We start from the raw sequence: 22,572 nt of genomic DNA on the forward strand, positions 1-22,572 counted from the left end.
AAGATATAGCAATATTTCACATGTCCATGTAGCTAAATGGTTAGAGTTACAGCTTCATGTGCAGTAGGTACAGGGTTTGAATACACAGAAGAGCAAGTTAGCATTTTTTGTTCAAAATACAAATTATGCAAATTATTTTTAAATACTGGCCTGCTGCACTCAGCTAAGCTCTGCTAAGACTTGCTAAGACCTGTTAAGCACAGCATAACCAATGTTTATGCAATGCTTGGCATCACTTGGCTGGTTTGCGCACTACTGAGCACTTCTAAGTAATGTGCCACATTCTTAAACATTGCCCAATGGTGTGTAAGGGTGGGAAAACAGGCTATATTAATCGTTTGGAGTTATGTCTCTAAGTATTACAGTGGCAGGCATTGCAGAGGGTTTGCTCTTTTGGGTGCAGTGGTGGGGCATTCAGGAGTCCAGGGTCATGGTCGGACTCCTTTTCAAAAGCCATGAGGGCTGGCTGATGCAGGGAGGTTGCCATGGCTTAGAGTGCAAGGTGGAGGCCTGGGACTGGCTGGCAAGGGACCTCATCAGTGCAACTGCTATCCAGTGCACAGGTGCGTAGTGTCATCACCACCATGATGACCTGAAAAGATGGAAGGGGGCTTTCTGACACCTGGGTCCAAGACTTTCAGGCTGAGAATGTCCCACATGTATGTAAGTACCATTCCATTTGTTTCACCAATATCTAATTTTGAATTTCTGCTAAACTGGTACACATAATGGTATGCTTCTCTCCCAACATTTTTACATCCTGTGCACAGAACTTTTCCGTGTACATTACAAACACCAACATGGGGTCTGCACAACTGCATATCTGCTTGCTGGATCACTCTACCTGCCTCATTAGCATGCATTTTCACCTGCTTATGTGGTGATTTGCATCCCAAGGACACTTCCGTATTCTCACACTCGTGCACGCCCCTCAGCTTCCTTTACTGGATTGCATATCTGCTTACTTCTATGTAAGCACTGTGCCACTATGCCTCCATGGTAAATAAGTCCATGTAGGCTTTATTAAATTCTCCCAATAACTTCTGGGAATTGATGGAATGGGTGAAAAAAGCAGAAAACAGGAAGGAGTTTTGTAAGTGAGGGAAAAAAGAAATACCAGGAAATATGGAACATTAGAACAATAGAAAATTATATTATTTTGAAAAAAATGTTTATTGTACAAATGCATAGGAGAATATGATTGAAACATTATTGATGTCATTAAGAGGAAACGATCAAAATGCAGTTTTAATAAGGTCTTTCGTGACACTCTTAACAGTCTTGCCCCCTTACGTACTAAAAGGATCAAACATAAATATGCCCCTTGGCTAGCATAACAAACTAAATAATTACTCACCACTAGTGATAAAGCCTGGGCAGAATGGTGGAAAAATAAAACTCCACAAAATGAACTCATATTTAAGCAACTTCACAATAGTGTCAAAAAACAGGTTATCCAAGAAAAAAAAATACTTCTCCACTCAACTTTCTACTCAAGGTTACAACCCCAAAATATTTTGGAAATCTGTCTCCTCACTTCTCAATCCAGTAACCAAGCATAACCTTACACCATCTCCTGACAAAGACCCACATCATATTGCCCAAGCCTTTAACTCTCATTTTATTGATACCATTTAAAAACTTGTGAATGAGTTCTTCCAACATACCAACACAAATCTACATTGTAACAAAAACAATAACAACTATTCACATTTTCAGCCTCCCACCAACCACCCCACTATACATGCCTATTTTAATAGCAGTACAACCCCTCCCTCTTTTACTATACAACATGTATCTACCACTTTAGTGTACAAACTACTAAAGAAACTAAAGCCTTCCTCCCCCCTCTTCTGACAAACTTCCAGCAGAATACCTACATCTTGCTGCAGATGCTAAAGTCTACCCTGTCAGGATTCTTATTAATTGTTCTGTCTCGGAGTCATACATCCCTCATCTCTGGAAAAACTCCATTATAACTTCCCTGCATAAGGGTGGCAACACCAATGACCTTTCTAACTACTGACCTATCTCTTTTCCCCTCTGTCAAAAATCCTAGAAAAGTGCATACACTATCAACTGCTTAAACATCTTACAGACAACAACTTACTGTCACCCACACAACACAGTTTTCGGATGGCACACAGTACTACCACAGCCTTACTATCATTTATAAATACTGTAAACAAAGCCCTTGACACTGGTCTATTAACTACTGTTATTCTGCTCGACCTATCAAAAGCTTTTGATACAGTGTCACACCATAAACTACTCTGACAACCTGAGTCTCTAAACTGCTCCCCACATACTACTACTTGCTTCCAAAACTACCTTCATAATAGAAAACAATCAGAATATCTAATCAACAACACAGGAGTTTCCCAGGGGTCAATTCTTGGGCCTCTGCTTTTTAATATAATAATTAGCAATCTCCATTCCAACAAAGCACCCTTATCCAATACGCAGACGATTCAACCATAATCACATCATCTAACAAAATCTCACAACTCGATACCTTAACTCACAAAGCAATTACTTCCATAGAACCATGGCTAAGAGATGCACAACTGCTACACAATCCCAAAAAACAAAATGTTTACTATTCTCTTCTAAACCAGTAACTCTTGACCTTAAGAGAGTCTCACATAACACTGAAACTGAGCTTGTTAAAAAAGCAAAACTACTAGGCATTACAATTGGTGACACACTCTCTTTTGAGAACAACATACTCAGCACAATCAAAAAGACCCACTTCAAGCTAGAGAAGCTCTATAGGCATAAAATCTTTCTAAATATGTCTACCAAAACTAAACTTGAAATAGTGTGCTTCTCCCTTCCCTCCTCTATGGTAGCCCCATTTTCACTAACTTACACACATCACTTATAACTAAATTACAATCATGCTACTACAAAAACAGCAAAATTCACCACCAACATGCCAACTTGCTCACATCACTGCCTAGCCATTAAAACTTTAAACTGGCTTGAATTCCCCCATTACCTATATTACACCCAACTCACTGTTAACTCACAAACTAATATATAACCCACATTACTGCCCTTCTATACAAGCTATGGTACATGCATATACTTCAGCCCGAAATCTTAGATCTTCTAATAAAGTACTCCTAACCATAACTAAACCCAAGAAGAGAGCTGGGCATTGCTTTTACTCCCATACAGTAGTCAAACTCTGGAATGCTCTGCCACCCACAATTACTCAGCTAGACACTACAAAAACTTTTAAGTCAGCATTAAAACGACATTATCTTAACAACCTTACATGTACCTGCAATCACTCGAACAAACCTCCTTAAAAATATACTTTATCCAGCACTTTCAAACAAATTGATTCACAAACCTAAGAAAGGTAATTACCTTTCTATGCTGTATGATTTATAAAAGTTGAGTAAATATAATTTGACTGAATCCATACTTTATTGCTTTGTTATAAACTGTAGTTTACCTCAATGTTGCAATCTGCTGTCTATGTAAAAATCTTTATAAACTGTTTTTTACTAATTTTGTTTAATGTGACAAAATTTACTGGAAAAGTTTGGAGCTTTTCTCCTCGGGCCTCCATTGGAAATGAATCTTTGATCCAGTGGACTTTCACATCAACAAATGTCAATAAATAAATAAATAATAAAGATATATTAACATGTCAAGATTTTTATGGAGAATATCAAAAGGTAATGCAACCATGAATAAAAAGTATGTTATATAAAACCACAATGGAAATATTATGCTTATTTTGTAAACAGACAGAAATAGAAGAATGAGTTTCTAACATATGAGGGGATTACGAGAGTACAAGAAACTATATCTAAAAAAAGATTTTGGAGGATATAAAGAAAATTGAAGATTTGGCAATGAATATGATTTTGTGAGGGTAGCATGGAGTAATTTGGAAATGTTAAAAATATGCTGAAAAAGATAAACTTCTTTTGGATAATGTGGGTAATCTGAAAGGCAATAACAAACAGCTCTGTTTAACAATAAATGGATTTTACTGGACATTATGAGAAAAATTAGGATGTGGTTGTAGCAGAAAGAGTTGGGGGTCACACTACAAAAATGTGGAATGTATTAAATGTAACATTATTTTAAGACAAAATGTATGACATTTATTTATCAATAGTTTATGTGCTAGATGTGTAAATATGTATGAAGTCCCCTACACTTTCTGATTAGTGCCACAGAATCTTTCACATTCAGGCAGATTGGACCTCACTTTAATGCTCTATGTAAAGGATGGTACACTATGCACTGCAGCACCCATTAATATTGCATTGCAGTGTCAGTAATAGAAAATGAAGCCAGGCACCTGCAGTGAGAAAAGAACCCATAGCTTGCTGATCTTTTATCACCAAAGGCATTGACACTGATTGTCAGTCAAGCTGTTGTTTTCTGCCTTTCTCAATGGGCCACTCCTTAAAGGGAATAACTTCAACCTATTCAGAATATCCCAGTTAACAAATAGAAATAACAAAATAATTAATTCATATATTTTGTAAGCAGGATGGAAGATTATAAAATAGAAAATAAATAAATGTATTTAATAAAATATATTCTGAAAGCAGAAAGGAAGATTATTAAAATAATAATAAAATAAATATATTGTGTAAGCAGTGTGGAAGAGAAAAACTGTTTAACGGAATGAGAATGCATGTTGTAACCTGTAATTTAAAAAGAATACTATAATAGCACTAGCCAACTGTTTAGTAAAAGTTTAGCACTTCTAATGTTCAGGTTTTGTGAGTGAATTTGTTCATAGTTAACAAGATTGAAACAAGCTGGTAGTTTTCAAATTTTGTGTAAGTCTATGCAGGAAAAAACACATACCATAGTGGAATTTAGTCATTGCATGGATTATGTATCTCCTGCATTGTAAGCTTCCTCTAATGGGCACTTCATTTCGACTCAAGTGATAGGCTTAGTGGTACTGCATGCCTTTTCCTGAAATATTTGATTATTGCCTGCCAGTAAGAGTTGCCAAAGTATAAATAATTTGCTATTTCTTAAAAAATGTGAAATGCTAGTGATGAACACACACATCTGCAGTCTAGAGCTATGTTGATGTTATAATGTAATAAAAGCATATGTACTTTATTTGTTTTAAATTCACAGCTCCCTCAGATTCCTTTCACCTCCAGGCAGCATTTCTCTTCTTCCAATTTTAAAAACCTTTACCATGAAGTTATGAGTTTGTCATCTTTTGTCTGATTCCTGTGGAGTGCACTATAGCAATAACCCATGTCTAGGTGTGGGTAATGCTGGATTTACCCATGGTTGGTGTGGTTTGGTCACGAGGGCGATGCCCGAGTGGGCAAACAAAGACCGTGGGTAAATTCAGCATTACCCACACCCAGAAGTGGGATATTGCTATTATACAATGACATTATTTAAGAAATAAAATAATTACTTTTCTTAAATAATGGCATTGTGTAATGCCTCCTTGCTGCCCTTTCGCAGCTGTCTGGTATTCTGTGGCAGTTCAGATGTACTGCGCATGCATATGCTTACACAGTACATCAGAGCTGTGGGCAAAAGCAACAGAGAAAGCAAGATCTCTGTTGCTTTTTACAAACTGTCTCGCTATGTTAAAGGAGTTTAACATAGCGAGACAGCTTTAAAAAAAGCAACAGAGAAACTCCATTGCTTTTTTTAAAGCTGTCTCGCTATGTTAAACCAATTTAACATAGCGAGACACCTTTAAAAATAGCAACGGAGATAGGAAGATCTCCGTTACTTTTTTTAAAGCTGTCTCACTATGTTAAACTCGTTTAACATAGCAAGACAGTGTGTAAAAAGCAACGGAGATCTTGCATTCTCCATTGCTGTAAAAACAGAGTTATACTAATGGAAAAAGTCCGGATGACTGGACCTTTTTCCATTACTATAACTCTGATTTACAATGTGCACTCTGACCAATCAGCATGCACGTTTTGGAATATTAATGGGGGGGGGGTCGTTGTGTAATATCATTTTTATCTGTTTGCTCTAGAATGTTTTATATCCTGCAGATCACTTGTTTGAAAGCAGCCAACTCTTACTTTCAGCCTTGAATATATGCCAGATTTCTTATGTCCCACTGCACAGGTAGCATGTATGTCACTTTCATGTAAGTGAAAGGTCAAGTGAATTCATCATGTGTCTTCTGCAGCACAGCTTGTTGATTGTAAATTAAAATTTTGCTGAAACCAGAACTGCTGCATTGTCAATTCTAGTGTTCATCAAAACCTTCAAATGAAGGAGGCAAGAGCATGGAACAGTGACAGTAAGGAAGTGTCTTCATATCCCCAGTGCTGTATGATGTTGATGCTAATATACTTAGATATGTGTAGATGTGGGTCATGGAACGTTAAACTATTACTTCTTGTCATAGGTTATATTACCATAACTGGGTTAGAACTTTCTATTTATCTAAAAACTTGCACTGAAAGATACTATATGGATTCAAACTTTTGACTCAGTTGTAAGTGAAAAGCCAGGAGTCATTTACAGAAAGCAGAAAGGGGAGATTTGTTTGAAAGGACAGTACTGCTTCATTCTAGGGTACCTTTTGGGAGTTTTTTTCAAGTGATATTACTCTTACCTAAAAGTCCAGTTCATCTGCACATTTCAATTAGATTTTTGATTTTTGCTTGAAGCATTCACTGGACTTTATGGGCTGATAGCAGTAAAGAACCCATTTCATGCATTGCACCTGGCAATAAAAACATCTGCCACCAAGTTTCATTGAGCATATTTCTGCAAATGTTGGCTGTGTGCATTTTTCAACTCTCAAATTGTCTTTAAAGTTAAACCTTGACTATTATTATCTTCAGTTAGTAGTAGTAAGAGCAACAAGCTTATATTTAGTTATTTTCTAATGCCATCTAGTTGTTAAAAAAACAAAAAACTTTTTATTTCATAGTTCCATGTGCAGAAGTATATTGTCTGTATTAATTTAATCATCAAATTATATTGCCTATCTTCTTTTAGCAAAGATTTTAATTACTCAGTTTCAAAATGTTGTGGTTGGCTGTTTTTTTTAATTTGTATATGAATAATTAAACAAAAATGGTGACATAACTGCTGGCACCTGGCTTTGAAGAGAGACGGGGAGAGAGAGAGAGAGAGAGAGAGAGACAGCGAGACAGAGAGACAAAGCTATGCTATAATAGAATGGTTGACTCATTTAACAGTGTACAGTAACTGTGTTCTAGGTGTGCCAGAGTGGTCTGATTGATGGCAGAATGTTACCAAAAAGCTGGAAGGTTAATGACACTAAAAAATCATTATTAGTACATCTTGACAATCTTTCTGAGTATTTTTATTTGCATAGACATGTGAATGTAGTAGTTTTTCCAAGACAAAGTTACTACTATTAAGATCACTGTGACACACTGGGCTGTGAGTGCGGTGCATACAATTCTGTAAAGCCACTTGCTATAGCTTTGCTCTCCAGTGGTACACAATGAACCTTATTGTGTTGAATCAGTCTTTGCTGAAACTTCAAGACAAGGTAGTTCATTAGTTACAGGTACGTATGTCTAAGCACCAGATGTATATTGTTTTCAGGGGTGTGATTTGTAGGGCTATCCATAACTCCATCTATCTGCAAGGCAGGGTGACCTCAGAGTTAATATATTTAGTAATTAAGAACAGCCCTTGACAAAAATTAAATCACTATTCCAACAAATCTACATTACTGGAATAGTTAACTCATCAGGGCAAATACTGGATGTGGATGTATGTGAAATTCTATCACACCTCAAAAACTACAGTTTGGCTTTATCCTCAGACCAAAACAAAAACAAAACAAAAAAAAATGTATTTCACTTTCTTCAATCCCTGACAGTGATGTCTTTCCACCAGTAATAAGCTTAATTCTCAAATCAGCTCTTAAACTTAGGTGAAAAATAATAAAATATTAAAACTAGTGAAAAATGTGCAAAGTACTAGGCCTAGATAGAACTATCACAGAAAGATAACAACGTCATTCCTTAGCATTACATCAAATCTTATAAGATTCATTTAATGAGGTTCTCTCCACAGAAGACATGTCCTTGATTATTGCATACTTCCTAGATTACAGTCTTACCTAAACATGATAAGCATTAATCATTAAGTTATTCCTATAGACCCCTGGCTGTGCCGAACATCATGCTAGTAGCACAGCAAAGAAAAACAAAACTTTTGCTATACTGCCGTTACCTGACATAAATTAGCTTGACTGGAAGATGACCAAAATACCCAGTTTTCTTACTGTGGACTACTTGCTAGCAGTTACTTTATTTATATTATTTGTGGGCATACTCAGGCACACTTGACCTACTTCAATGAGATTTTTTTCCTTGTTATTCTCTTTGAAACTGTTTGCTCAGAAGAGCTAGGACTATACAAATACAGCATGTATTTGTATATAACATGTTTAAAGATAGGAGTGTTCCAGAAGAATAAGAGGTTCTCCCGTTCGATTCTCGGCTTGGCTTGGGAGTTCCTTCTGTGTGGAGTCTGTATGTCCCCCCCGCGGTTAGGTAGCGTTCGAAAGACATGCATGCATAAATGGGCGTGCCTTCGTTGAAGGTTGGGCGTCGAGCTTGCACCTCGGAGTTTCGTAAAAAAATCTACTGCCAATCATTAGCGGACCGGAGTTCCGCTGTGGCGAACCCTTACCAGGAAAAAGCCGAAATACAAATAAACATCCTCTTGTGATTCTAGGGGACAATGGGGAAATGTTATCTACACATTACTTACACGCACAGTAACCACATTTAGATATCAGTATAATAAAACAGTGTGCACTGAAAGTAGTGGTATCATGTTACTTTCTCACCCATTTTTATTCTTTATGATTTATGCCCACATTGCTATAACTGCAAGCTAGGCTTGATTCTGAAACACTTATTCTTCAGTTTTTAACAATGTGTATGATTATAACCAGGAGTTTTTGCTATGGCACTTTAAGGTCAACCAGTTCAGCAAAATACATTTTTTGTTACCTCGGATGACACTAAGCAACTTGAATTTGAGAAGAGAGAGAAAGATGTCCTTAACCAGCAAGCTGTTGGCTACTATTGGCAAGAAAACATACATTAGAAAATAAAATCTAAATTATTAGCTAATAGCTACAACAAACATTTTTTATCACTAGAATACATGTACTTCTATAAGATAACAATGTGCGGTCTAAATTGCATCTTTTTTTTTCTTAATGCATCAAATCCGAAATCCACATTTTACTACGTTACTACTGAATATTAAGGGTTTACTTTAGATCTACAGATATTCTGTCTTACACACAGCATTTTCAATCACTCTATGTCTCTAACTTTACTAGCAATGTAATATGCTGCCTCTCCGTCTGCGTTATTTTGAGTCTTCCTTGATTTGTTCTGGCCTTTCCAGATGGGTTGTTTGGTTTCCCAGGGAATACATCCTTGCAGCTATTCAAAATCTTTTGACAAGCAAGAAGTAATTGCATAAAAAAAACGAAAAGCCAAGGAACTGCCATCACTGTAGTTTGCCTTGAACAGAATCTCTGTCACTTGGCAGTATATTCAATGTATGTAGACAGGCATGCCTGCTTATGTCTTGTGTATGGAACATGGTTCAATGTTCAATATATTCTGTTTTGTATCTCCAACTTTTTAATGAGAACACTAACTGCTGGCCATGTGGCTTCTGTCAGAAGTAGAACAACGGTGCTTAAATGCTACCCTTTCTCTCCACCAGTATCCTGGAAGAAAACAGCAGTCCAAAAAATTCCTAATCTTTTACCACTTCACACAACCCTTCAGGCAGCCAAGGTTATTCAGAACCTTGGGAACCAGTAAAAAAAAGATAAACTTTACTTTGGTGCTATCATTATATTACAGAGCTTCACAACAGGTATTACAATTCAAGAGTTAGAAAAAAGTATTGTAGCAACTGCATATGAAATAGAATGGTGTGAAATTATTTCAGTTTTTGTTTAACCATTGAGAAGATACAATCATTTTTTTCTTTTATCACAAACCTGTATATAATTTTTATTTAATTATACATTTCAATTAATAAAATGAAATATTATTTAGTCTGTAGATTGAAAACTACCTAAGGAAAGGTTAATATGTAATGGCATCATCAAGCAGAGTAACAATTTATTTTTATGTTGAAACATTACAGCTTAAGTAACTCAATTAATCATCACTTCTAAAAAGAAATGCTTCAATTTCTCCAGCAGTTCTTCTATAGTTTCATTTGTAATGGAACAAGGAAATGTTTGACTACTATAATTGTTTATATAATGAGTAGAAACTGCCAAAGAGTGAAAAATATTTTGACCTTGTATGTTTACATTAAAAGTAAGAAATAAGTTACCTGTTTCTTTCATGAAGTTTAGTGATTTCATTGCTCTGCATTAACAGTTGTTTTTCAAGCTTATTAGTGGACAAAGAATTTTCCAGTAACTGAATCTCAAGTCTGGATGTCTGATTAAGAACCTTGAAAATACAGTAAATAGGACGCATCAGTTTAAGAAATCAGAAAGATAAACAATATTTCATATGGCTATGTATATATTACATGCAAAGTAAAGGGGTGGTTTACTAAAATTATATTTAAAGTTTCTAACATTAAGCAGACGATTATTGTACACATATATACTCACACACTGCAGTTATACATGTGTGTGTGTGTGTGTGTGTGTGTGTGTGTGTGTGTGTGTGTGTGTGTGTGTGTGTGCGTGTGTGTGTATGTATATATATTATATATATATATATATATATATATATATATATATATATATATATATATCTATAAATATGGTTTACTATCATAATATTGTAATATTGAAGTGGGTTCAGTCGACTCCACTTTGCACAAAGTCTGGAGGTCGAGTGGTGACAATGTCGAACTCCGTTATTGTCGAAGTACAAATCTTGCCCCTATCTCGACCCATGTTAACACTTTCTCCTAGATCAAATTCGGGATGTAATTTGACAATATTGGAATTCTGCATTGTGACTTTTCATGGACATGAGATGATGATATGATTATTCAACCGAGTCCGCTTCAGTATTATGACAGTAAACATATATATATTATATCTAGCATAACAGCATAAACAATACATTACAGGATTTAACTGTGAGTTAAATGCAAGTTTTGTACACTGCAAAATCTAAATTAAAGTTCACCTTCAATAAAAAATAAAATAAAATAAACATACATTTGCCTTACATTCCTTTTCTGGCTTTGTTAGTCCAGTTTAAAAATCCCTTAATGAAATGTTGATATTCCATAAACTCCTCAGATATTGCAGTTTTGGTCATGCTGCCTCAGATATACAATACAAGGCTCCTGGAACTCACAGTTCAATAAACAGGTACTGTCTGTTACTCCACAGGTACATGCACAAGCCAGCTCCTGGCACTCCACAGGTAAATCTACAGGTAAGCTCCCTGTACTGCATAGCTCCCTAAGAGACTTCATTCTTGGTAAATTCTCTAATGTTGTAGGCTTTCAGCCTTCCTTTATCTTACATCTTCAGTTGTTATATATTACCTAATTCATCACATGCTTTACTAACATATTACACTGATTGTATACGCAATTATCAGGTTCTTACCATAATGTACAGAATATATCAAATTAGCCTTTCTGACTTATTAGTCATTGTGCCACAGTGACCCTCCTTATACTTGTCTACTGCCTAGAATTTCGTATTGTCCTTCTTTTTTGCATAATATTTTTTGTCTGCTCCCATAAAATTCATAACCTTCTTGCAAATCCTTGAGGACTGGTGTCACTAAATAATGACAGATGTTTAAGTTTCAGACTTTATACTCAGAAAATGCATACTAAAGCAAGACCTGTTATTCTAGCAACTTTCTATGATTATATAAGCAATATTTAACATTTGTCCCTGATTCAGGGGCTTTGTAACCTCATTATTTTTGGCTTTGTTCAGAATCCTTGAGCTAAGAGGTTGAAAGGTATGACCATCTTCCCTTACAGCACAGATCCCCCAGTTCTAAATGGAATGGGATGGTTATGGACCAGAATAACCAATCTACATTCATGTTTTTTTTGTCTGGCCTATGTCTGATTATAAAAGGAAATGGATCAGCTGCCAAGGCCCACCTGCATAATTTGATATTCACATCCCTTTGTGTGTATAACCACTGTAGTGATGTCAGTTGCCAGAATGAATCTACACCTTATTAAGTAATATAATAGAGAAGTTAGTGTCCACTAATAGTAGGACCTTCAAACTATGGCAGAATATATTATCTCAGCTTGCTTAACTTTCTGCTGACTTAGCAGAATAGGTGTTCCTCATCACCTGCTTCCTGTGACACAGCAGTTCCAAACTCAGGTGCACTGGTATACATAATGAAGGGTTTATATTAGGGACTAAAACAATCAAACCATTCCATTCATTCTGAGACTCATCAATATCTCATTGAGGAAGCATTTTTCCCTATTTTCCTCTTATTGCTTTTCTCTGGGACTCTGATTTCCTGTATGTGTAGGCATGTAGGCATCATTGTGAAACAAATAAAACACAAACCATATTACTCTTCTCCAAGTATAAGCATATACGCAGGGGGGAAAGCCCCCCACACCCCCTGCTACTTAAATATATCAACTCCGAGATTGCACTTAGTGTATTGAAGTGCAATCTAAGAGTTGTTATATTTAAGTACCAGGGGCTGTGGGGGCGCAGCCCCCCACATGGAGGTGCAGGGGGGCTTGCCCCCTGCATACAGTTGAAGGGTAGTATGTTTCTGTACGTATGTGTGCTGGAATATAGTAAGTGTTGGTATCCTGTGTATTTGCAGGATTTTGAGTTTTCAGGATTTTGAACTTTCAGGATTATGGTCTCAGGAGTTTGGGCTTTCAGGATTCTGTAGCTCTTCTACATATATATATATATATATATATATATATGTATATATTTATATGAAACTCATCAAATAGCAAACCTAAACACACACACACACACACACACACACACACACACACACACACACACACACACACACACACACACACACACACACGAACATACACAGTCCTCTATATCTATATGTTCTTTTCTCTCTCTCTGTCTCTTTCTGCATATATATATATATATATATATATATATATATATATATTATTTACCTCCTTCCCACAATTCGCTCATTTGAATATCATACTTCAGAATCCCACAGTAAGGAAAAGTAGAAAAATGGACAGTTTTAGAGGGAATCGGCAACTTGTGATTTGCTGGGCATTAATGTTGCAGCATAAGTATCTGCCAAGTTAGTAGTGAGTGCCATTTACCAGTCATCACCAGTCTTGCATTTATATTACTTTTGAAGCTGAAATACATGACAGTGCATACAAATTATACTATTAAATTACACTGGCAATAAGTAAAAATACTTTGCAGTCTGTTAAACAATTATCATGACATCTCCAATTTATGAAGCAGAGACACATTTTGTGTTTTTGCCATCATACATTTCTTGGTGGTAGTTTAGTAAATTTACTGTGTTGCATTGCATCTATATTGCATCTAATTGCATCTATATTGCAATCTTTGGACCTCACATGGATTTTGCTGAGAAGTTCGTTTAGCTGGGCATTTGGTTATGTCTCAGATAACTATCTTGGATATCAAGTGATTTCAGAAAATCTTTGAATGAATTAGTAGATCTTTTTGTCTGGCATCTTTGCATCTCAGAAGGGAAAAATAACAGAGTCAGGATTATTATTTACTGATTTGCACAGTACTTCACCACAATTTCTTAATTCAAACTCACAGTAATTTAAAAATAGGCTTGTTAGAGAAATATTCACATTGTTGATAAGTGACTTAAATACAACAATTAATTCTTCTACATAAAAGAGTAATAAACAGAGTATCATTCCTGATACTCAGTTTTGTTAGAACAATATAGGTTTCAGATTCCATAGGTCTTCTTCCTGAAATATCTCTCTGCTCTTTCTAGATTGTTTGACTCACATTGACTATAAAAATTTAAGTGGCATTGTACTCAATGAGGGATCTCAAAGAATATTGGTATAAAGGAAGGGGGATATTGCAGTAAACAACTCTACTCTATGTTTATGACAGTGGCATATCTTCTTACTTGGAAGAAAAGTTATATACAAGATAAAAACTGTTATCCACAAATATGTTTTTGTGTTTCTAGTAGTCCTCTGGGCCAAAATAGTACTATGGAAAGTGTGAGCAAATGGAGTTACAGCATATTTCTTTGAAGTCCATGCCATTATTTAATAAACACAGTTATGACTGCAACAGAAATATCTAAACTTCATGTTGCTCTTTTCAAGCATGTGATTGTAGAGGCAATTTTGCTGCCATTAGGGAAGTTATTATAGCAAACACTGTGAGTACCTATCAAAGAGATCATTAAGGCATTAAAAAAAGTTCAGATATGAACCCCCGTTGGATGCTTATTGGTTTATATGCAAAGTGTTAGTTTTAATCTATTCCAAGATGTTTTTTTCACTAAACCATTCTGCAATCATGCAAATAACAAAGCAATTGATACACACAAATTATAATTCCTCAAAGGTAGGAAATTATATTGGATATCTCTAAGTCAATCACTAGAAGAGAATTCTATTATGTTACTAAAACAGGATCTAGTTTTGTCAACTCCTTTCTCAATGTAATGCAACAAATACTCACTAAGCCAGCAAACCAATCATCTCCACCACCCCACTACCCCTACTAACCAAAGTTACACTAACAGAAGGGGTTCCCTGGCAAATGTATCTAGTATCAAACACTATTTAGAAAATCTGGGATGAGAGTGGGAGGGAAAACATGTCTCACTGACTAACAGTACCTACCCAGAAAACTTTCTCTGAATTTGGGTGTGGATGTATTTGTAATTTGACCTTAAACAGCATGCTAGTATTTTTTATCTAAAAGGAAAAAGTTAAGGAAAAACTCAGCATTTATTGACACAGAGGCTCTTGTTAGTCCAGTGGCAGTAATTCCAGCACAGAATGCTGGAGATCTTGGGTTCAAAACTGAAATAAGAGCTAATATATCCTTTCACAATTATAATGGATAAGATAGAGTTGAGGCTAATAGGTCTGCAGATCTTGCCATCAGCTACAGAAACAGAAATTCAAATGACATCTTGATAACATGGGGAAATCCAACCCTTAAATAAGGATTCCTGAAACATATTCTGTTAAGACTAGACACATATGGTTATTAATATTTAAAAAAAATACACAGGATATTTTTTAGGTCAGAAATCATATTTTTTCTAATTTTGCAAATGTTGCCTGGACAGTTTACAGTCTAATAACAGGGCATTATTCAGATAAGGATACAAAATTATTTCAAAGCATGACACACTGAGATGAGAAGAAGACAGAATCAGACTGGGTGAATATTTCCACATCATACAATGGCTATTTATTTCTGTTTCAGTGTCATTATTGTCTCTGTTTTCTTTGTTTGTGTGGTATGAACAATGCCTTAGGGATGACGGACAGATTCTAAACTACTGACTTTTCATGTTAAGCCTACTCTTGTCTGACAGACGTTTTTATGTGAAATAAGTGATAAATCTAGCTAAAATAGTGTCAGCAGGATATGAATTATAACATTTCCAATGACAACTTTTTACATAAAGCGTACTGATCCGGGGTATATGAAATGCTTCAAGTTTCGATTTCCTGATGGGACACAGACTATGGTTATTTTGTACACCTTACTGTAGGAGATAGATAATGACTTAACACGTTTTCAGTGATAACTCCATAGTTAGCCATGCAGAATGGTTTAGTCAGGAATCGCACTGACATAGATGTTTGCAATTACAAGTAACTTCCCATATATACAAAGAGGAACTTAGAAGTCATAAAGCATCATGTCCTAAGAACCCTAAACTGCAAAGACCAAATGCATTTCTAATATCTGTTCTACCTACCACTACTGAACAATTGAGCACTTCGTTATAACTAGACAGTAGCTAGATGTTCAAAATTCTTTACCTACAAGTGATCAAGCCATGCTTGTGCGACTCACTGGTCTCTGAAAAATGAACATCAAAACCAGTGAATTGAAATTATTAAAACAAAAAAAAAAAGCCCCACAAAAAAATCTTTGTTGCAGGGTGTTAAGCCCCCCCCCCTGTACCCCCCACATGGGGGTTCTACCCCGACTCTAAACCTAAATTGTGCTTGCCAGCTCCATTGTTGCATCACAGTAGAGAAAGGGGGACAATCCCTGAAAGTGTCCTGCCAGCTCACAAACTACAATACAGTGTGGTGTTATTCACTGCAATATTACATTTTTTTTTAAAGTCACTTGTTCACAAAGGCATCAATGACCTGTAACTATGGAATTCAAAAGAATACTATTTGATGTTTTAGAGGAAATGTGGTTCTTTTAGTTAATGTGTCAAAATTTAAGGCCACCTATGAGAAGTGAAAAAGTCTGGCTTAGGCAGTTAATGAAAACAACGGTAGACTGAAAGCATGCATGTTAAAATATAAACACAAGCACCTAATCATTTTTATTAGTCAATAATGTATTGGGATGAGAACAAATACTATTTGTTAACAGATAACATATGAAGAGAAACTGGCCTAAACAGCATCTGTCTCTACTTGGTCATAAGAAACCTGGCCTTTTAAGTATTGTTTGCCTGGAACTATTGCAGGGTATCTTTTCATGGTTTTGCACCATATGCACAACTAAAGTGAGAAGTACTCCAACAGTATGCATTTAGAAGAGAACCTCTGAAACAATACTTTGTGTGGCTGACCTTTTGATCTGCATCCAGCACAATTTACTTATTTAATGCAGAGGACAATGACCTTTTCAATGTCTATTAACTAACATAAGCAAATGCAGGGTAAAAGCAGGCCTTGGAGAAGGAAAAGTCATTTATCACATAGCAAAAAGTCCTTGTTCATGGAGGATAAGATCGACAAGAGAAAATAGACAGGAAACATTCAAAGCAGAAAAGTAGTAGTCACTAGAAAAACACCTTTTAGTTTAATATTAGTGTCCTGTTATGGTTGCTTTGTAATAGTAAGATATATAGCCAAATATATCTAAAACATTATGACAAAGATTTATTTCTTCTAAATTTCAAGTACAAAGTGCAGTAATTTGTTAACTACATGAAGTAGCAAGGTATGGGACACCATAAACTGAGATTTCTTTTAAATGTGATATATGCATTCTGCCATAATGATGAATTTTAGTTCTGTAATTAATAATTGGGTTTACATGGCTGGAGAGAAATAAAGAACTGTTTTGACATGTACATTTTAACATGATAAATCATATCTAATAATGCATTTGTTTTAGAATGATTTGTCAGACTGTCTACCTGTTGAACATTATATAATAAAAGAAAAACAATTACAATATCAAAGAAATAAAGATCTTGGTTTACTTAAATGAAAAACATTACAATCATTGCTTTTGTCCTCAAGTTAACATTTACTTTAGAGAAATAGTACTTCCTTGTGAAAAATAGAAAGGAAGCTTCAATAGAAAATACTTCTAGATATATTTAAGTGATGCAGTCTGACCCACACATCTTGATACCATAGTGATTAAAAAATAAAATTGAACATACATTGCTAGCAACAACAGAATTTATAGTAAAGTCACTATATAAGGCAAGGCAGAGCATTTTAAATGTCTGCAGAGGCAACAGAATGCTACAAAAAGTAAGATTATTAACTGCATAGCACAACAGTGCATGCCAAGCCCTGGAAACAAACTACTTTTCTGTTTTGACATACAAAGTACAGCATTTTAAAATGTCTGTGGAGAAGCCATTTATAAGATCTTGCAATTAAAATACTATTAATATGCATTACTACAGGAAGAAAACAATGCTGTACAGCTCAGGAGATGTATATTACCCATCTTTTGCATATTATTTTACTATCATCCTACGTATGCATGCATCCATATTTACACTCTTCCTGGTAAGCCAGTGAATGCATTATTAAAGCAAATATGCAAAATATGGCATTTTCCCATAACTTTCCACAATCCTCACTATCTTTGGTAATGTACATCTCAATGCACACTGTTTCACTGCACAAACACAGTTATACATATGAATTTTTTCCCTAAAGCTGAAGCTATTATTTTTGAGAAATTTACATTAATATGCAAATACTGATGAAACAAATACCTTGTAGCAATATAAAATTAATGGACTACAGGAAGTGGGTACTTTCCTTAAGCAATGGTCAGCTAAAGTAAAGACAAAACATGCTGTTTGGCTAGATGGAAAGAGATCTGATGAATTTCTGTTAACGGTGAAAGCACTCACCTATGTTATATATTTTATTTTTCAATAAAGAAGTACTGATTTCTAAACAAATTATAAATCCTTAATTATTTGAAGTCTCAAATGAAACTGGATATAGTTTGTGGTTCTTTTTTCCTGAATTTAAGGAGGCTAAGTTTGGAACTTCAATGTGCATGAAGTACCAGTTTTCGTTGTAGTTTAATGTTAATTTATGTTTCTCACAACTGTAAGATTACTTCTTTGTTATGACACACTACAGAGCTGTATAATTTCATTTTTGGATATCAGTATGCCTAGAATGCATGTTACTACTGCATTTGCTCTATATGCAATCCATTTCATTATCATGGGCTCAGGTCATTGTTAAACAATCATCCATGAATGGGTATGGGTAAAGTAGGATTTAACCATGACCAGTATAGTTTGATTATAAGGGTGAAGTCAGAGTGATTAAACAAATCCAACCATTATTAAATCCTGTTTTACCCACACTCAGAATTGGATTGTTGCTATGATACAATAAAATTATTTAATGGAAAAATGTCTTACTTTTTCTAAATTACACCATTGTATAGGAGGCGTTTTAGTGTTCTTCCACAACCTTCTGGTAGTCTGGGGCATCTAATGTATATATGAGCATGCTCTTGGCCAATACATGCTACATAGTACATTGAGTTGAACTCTGCCCCAGCCCAAGATGAATTACCGCTCTCAAACATACCTCTCGACTATTCATATTTTTGCAGAATATCAAGATTTTCTACCTCATATTTTTGGTCTGTTCCTCATAAAAATTGTGTTTTCTGGCAAATCACTGATGACTGAAGTCAATAATTATACACATTTGAGTTTCGCACTTCATAGCCTTCAGAAAATGCATACTAACACAAATTCTGCTATTCTAGCAAATGTCTAAGTTTATAAGTGCAATATTTAAAATCTCCCCATTATTTTAGGCTTTTTCCAGATTTAGTGCACTAAAATGTTGAGAGGTATGCTCTCAAGTGTCCTTGATTTTCCCTCCTCTGTTGCCCTGTCCCTCTTACAACTTTGCGATAGTCAGCTAAATCACCAGGGATTACAGTAAATCAATAAAGGCTGACATTACAGTTTCCTCCTTTTTTATTCAGAAAATGCATGTTGATGCAGAAGTTACTGTTTGCTGTAGTAGTGCTGAAGGATTTTTTTTGGGTTTTTTTGGTATTTGAAGGGTAGAATTATTAACTTTCACCCTTATGTTTAATGTATAACATTTCATCCAGTTTACAGAGAAGAGGTCAGGATACATTTAACTATTTATTTATAGTTACAGTTGCTTGGTCTTCAGTTTGTTTTCTCCACTTTGTGAATGATAAAAGATGGACAGATGTAGCTATTTATTTTAATAGTTATGACTATCAGAGGTCTGGCTTATTTTCTCCTCTTTGCAGAGAAGAAGATAAGGGCAATTTCAGTTAACAGACAGAAGTTTCTGTTCTCTGGAGTTTTTCTTGTTGGGAACAGTTGAGTTACAACACGCACGCTGATTGGTCTGTCCAATCAGCATACATGTTTTTAAATACAAAATAGGGCTTATTGTATAATTTTGGTTGAGTGTCAGTATGTCAGTAATTAATAGCAGCATATGCAATGTTTTTTTCTGTTACAGAAACAACATTGAGATGTAGTAAATTACATTGTGCTAGTAAATATGTCAAGCCAGAAACATCAGGTATTATTTTATCATTATTCTAGCTTCCTATACATTGGATTATATTGGAGAGAGTTTGCATAAAGTATTTATAAAGGGGAGTATGTGTCTTATTGCCTGTCTAAACTTCACTTAAGGTGCACATCAGTATTAGATAAGGCAATGTAAATAATTTTTAAGTTTTTGAAATAAAGTTTTTTGATTTATGCTGCAGTTATCCTGTACTCAGTTACAGTGCAACTCTAACTTTAGGAAGTTAACATTCAGCAGCTCTCAGTGGTTTCCTGTTGCTCTGTACTTTGTTGTGCAAGTTATTGCATTTGGAGTTGTGAGCTGCTGTTTGAATATGAACTTGGAGGTAAAATACATTCACCCAGATGGAATTTCTATAATTGCAACTGACAGTTGAAATATCTGTGCTACTGTATGTATTTGGAGAACCACAATCCCTGGATATCCACGATCTGGTGCCATTGTAACTCTAAGAGAACTATCCTAGACCGAAGCAGAAGTTGGTGTCAGAGAGAAAGCAGGCAGCAAGCTAAGAAAATGTGATTCTTCTTCTTAAAAACCTAATAAAACCAGAAATAATCATTGCCTAATGGCAACTCACAAGGGAAGAAGGCAATTATTTGTTATGGTAGTGACATGCGACAGGATAATGGAGTTGCATGACTTTTTTGTTTTATTTTTCCAATGAAACAACAATTGTCTTTAAATAGTAGATATACTGTGAGAAAATCTTCCTGTAGAGATCCCTTTGAGGTATGTATACTGATGATTTCTTTTTTAAATAAAAGGTTGTTGATGAGCATACTTGGTAAATAGCTATAAGAAATTCATTCTCCATGCCAAATATGCTAATTCAGTATGCAAGGCAATGCAGCTTTTAGATGCATCTGAGAGATAAATTACACTGAGCAACAAACTGAAGAGATAGATATAATGCATTGCTACCTCAGGAAAAAATGATATCTAAGAAATATGACTCTTATTCAAGCATTATATATAGCAGTAGAAATGGGAATAGCAGGCAAATGTATTTTAGAAATAAATCATTAAAGAATTTCCATAATATCATGATTTAATGTACAGAATATTATATAATATTGCAATATATTGCATCAGACAAAAGGTCTGTAGAACATTTTATAACATGAACCTGCAGATTTTATTTAGGGCTCCTTGACTCTGTGTGGGATTCTTTTTGATGTAAATGATACACAGGAATGCCATATTCCAGCTGAGAGAAAACACTGTCTTTATATATTGCTGTCCTGGCTAAGTATGATGTGTTACTAAAGTTGCCTTCAGGTTAAAAGACACTGTAACCAAAAAAAAAAAAAAAGAAAGAAAAAGAAAAAAAAATAGTGTACCTGTAACCTGTAACACACAGAAACAAAAAACAGAATATATGTAGTATGGGTTTTAGGCTACAATGTTTGCTAAATAGTGGTTAAGGAAAAGTGAAAAACCAAAGAGGCTCAAGTTAGAAAATGCGGTACTTACGTATTATCACAACCAGACTTTTAATGGCAAAAAATGGTTGCTTAACGATCATGATATATGGTCATTAATGTTGTACAAATGTTGTCGTTTACATTATACTACTTTTTGTGGGTAAGACCTTACGTTTGTATGGTGCTGGACTTTTTATTATAAATAATTTCATGTAATTTCACTGTCACTTGCTGAGGATTGCTAGTGCCGCAGCTATTTGTTTGCCCCACAAAGTTAGAAACAAGTCTGACTGTCGAATAAATAGTTAGCTTTTTTTGTTCTTTACCATTTTGGGGGGTCATTTCACATTTATGGAATAGGTATTGGAAAGGGGTAGGTAGAGTGATGTATCATTTGTTGAAACAGAATAATTCTTACGTTATCTCTGTTTATGGAAAGGCTTTTGGTATGCAACCATGGCATTTTGACAGCATGTGAAAAAGGAATGCTGCTTTCAGGATTGTAATGAATATTTTCCTTAACGTACACAGTAGAAATGGTTTACGGGATTTCAAAACCCTAGCCATACTGCATCACCTGCAAGGCTTGGATTACTACGAGTACATTGTTCTATGTTACTATACGGTTGAACTGGCTAAACTGGACCCAACACTTCTTGATCTGTATGAAAAGTGCACCCTTGCATTCAATTACTACCAAATTAAAACAGTTTGCATTGTGGCACACTTTGGCCATGCAACCTGCTGTGGAGCAGTGAAACAGATCCATGCCTTTGCAGCATATCAAGCTTATTTAACTTTTTAGTAATAAAACAACCATATTTCATGATCATTAAGCAACCAGTATTGCCATTAAAAATCTGGTTGTGATAATACCCAAGTACCGAAAATGCAACACATATATTCTTCAGCAGGTTAAAACTTCCTGCCTATTCCCTTCAATGTGTAAAAGATAACACTTTTATTCTATGTCATACTATCAGAGTGCAGTTTTTTTTTAAAATGCACTCCTGCAACAGCTATGAGTTTTTACTTCATGGTGTCTACCAGTAAAAGTCAAGGTGTCTGAACTGATTTTGCTGTTTTGGATGGAAACAGCATACAGTAATAGCCATCAGCGGGTTTT

General features: G+C 35.3%; 1 protein-coding gene across 1 annotated transcript in view; it reads right to left on the minus strand.

Annotated features, from left to right (window-relative positions):
• ANGPT1 (angiopoietin 1) overlaps positions 1-22,572 on the minus strand; it is a 1,835,232-nt gene that overhangs the window by 1,108,020 nt on the left and 704,640 nt on the right. Inside the window, exon 3 of the mRNA XM_044065710.1 lies at positions 10,351-10,472. Within this exon, the coding sequence (XP_043921645.1) occupies positions 10,351-10,472 (122 nt within the window). The remainder of the gene's footprint in view (positions 1-10,350; positions 10,473-22,572) is intronic.

Source organism: Protopterus annectens, chromosome 3.part0 (assembly GCF_019279795.1).
Source record: "Protopterus annectens isolate FY-2018-M chromosome 3.part0, PAN1.0, whole genome shotgun sequence".
NCBI classification, from domain to species: domain Eukaryota; kingdom Metazoa; phylum Chordata; order Ceratodontiformes; family Protopteridae; genus Protopterus; species Protopterus annectens.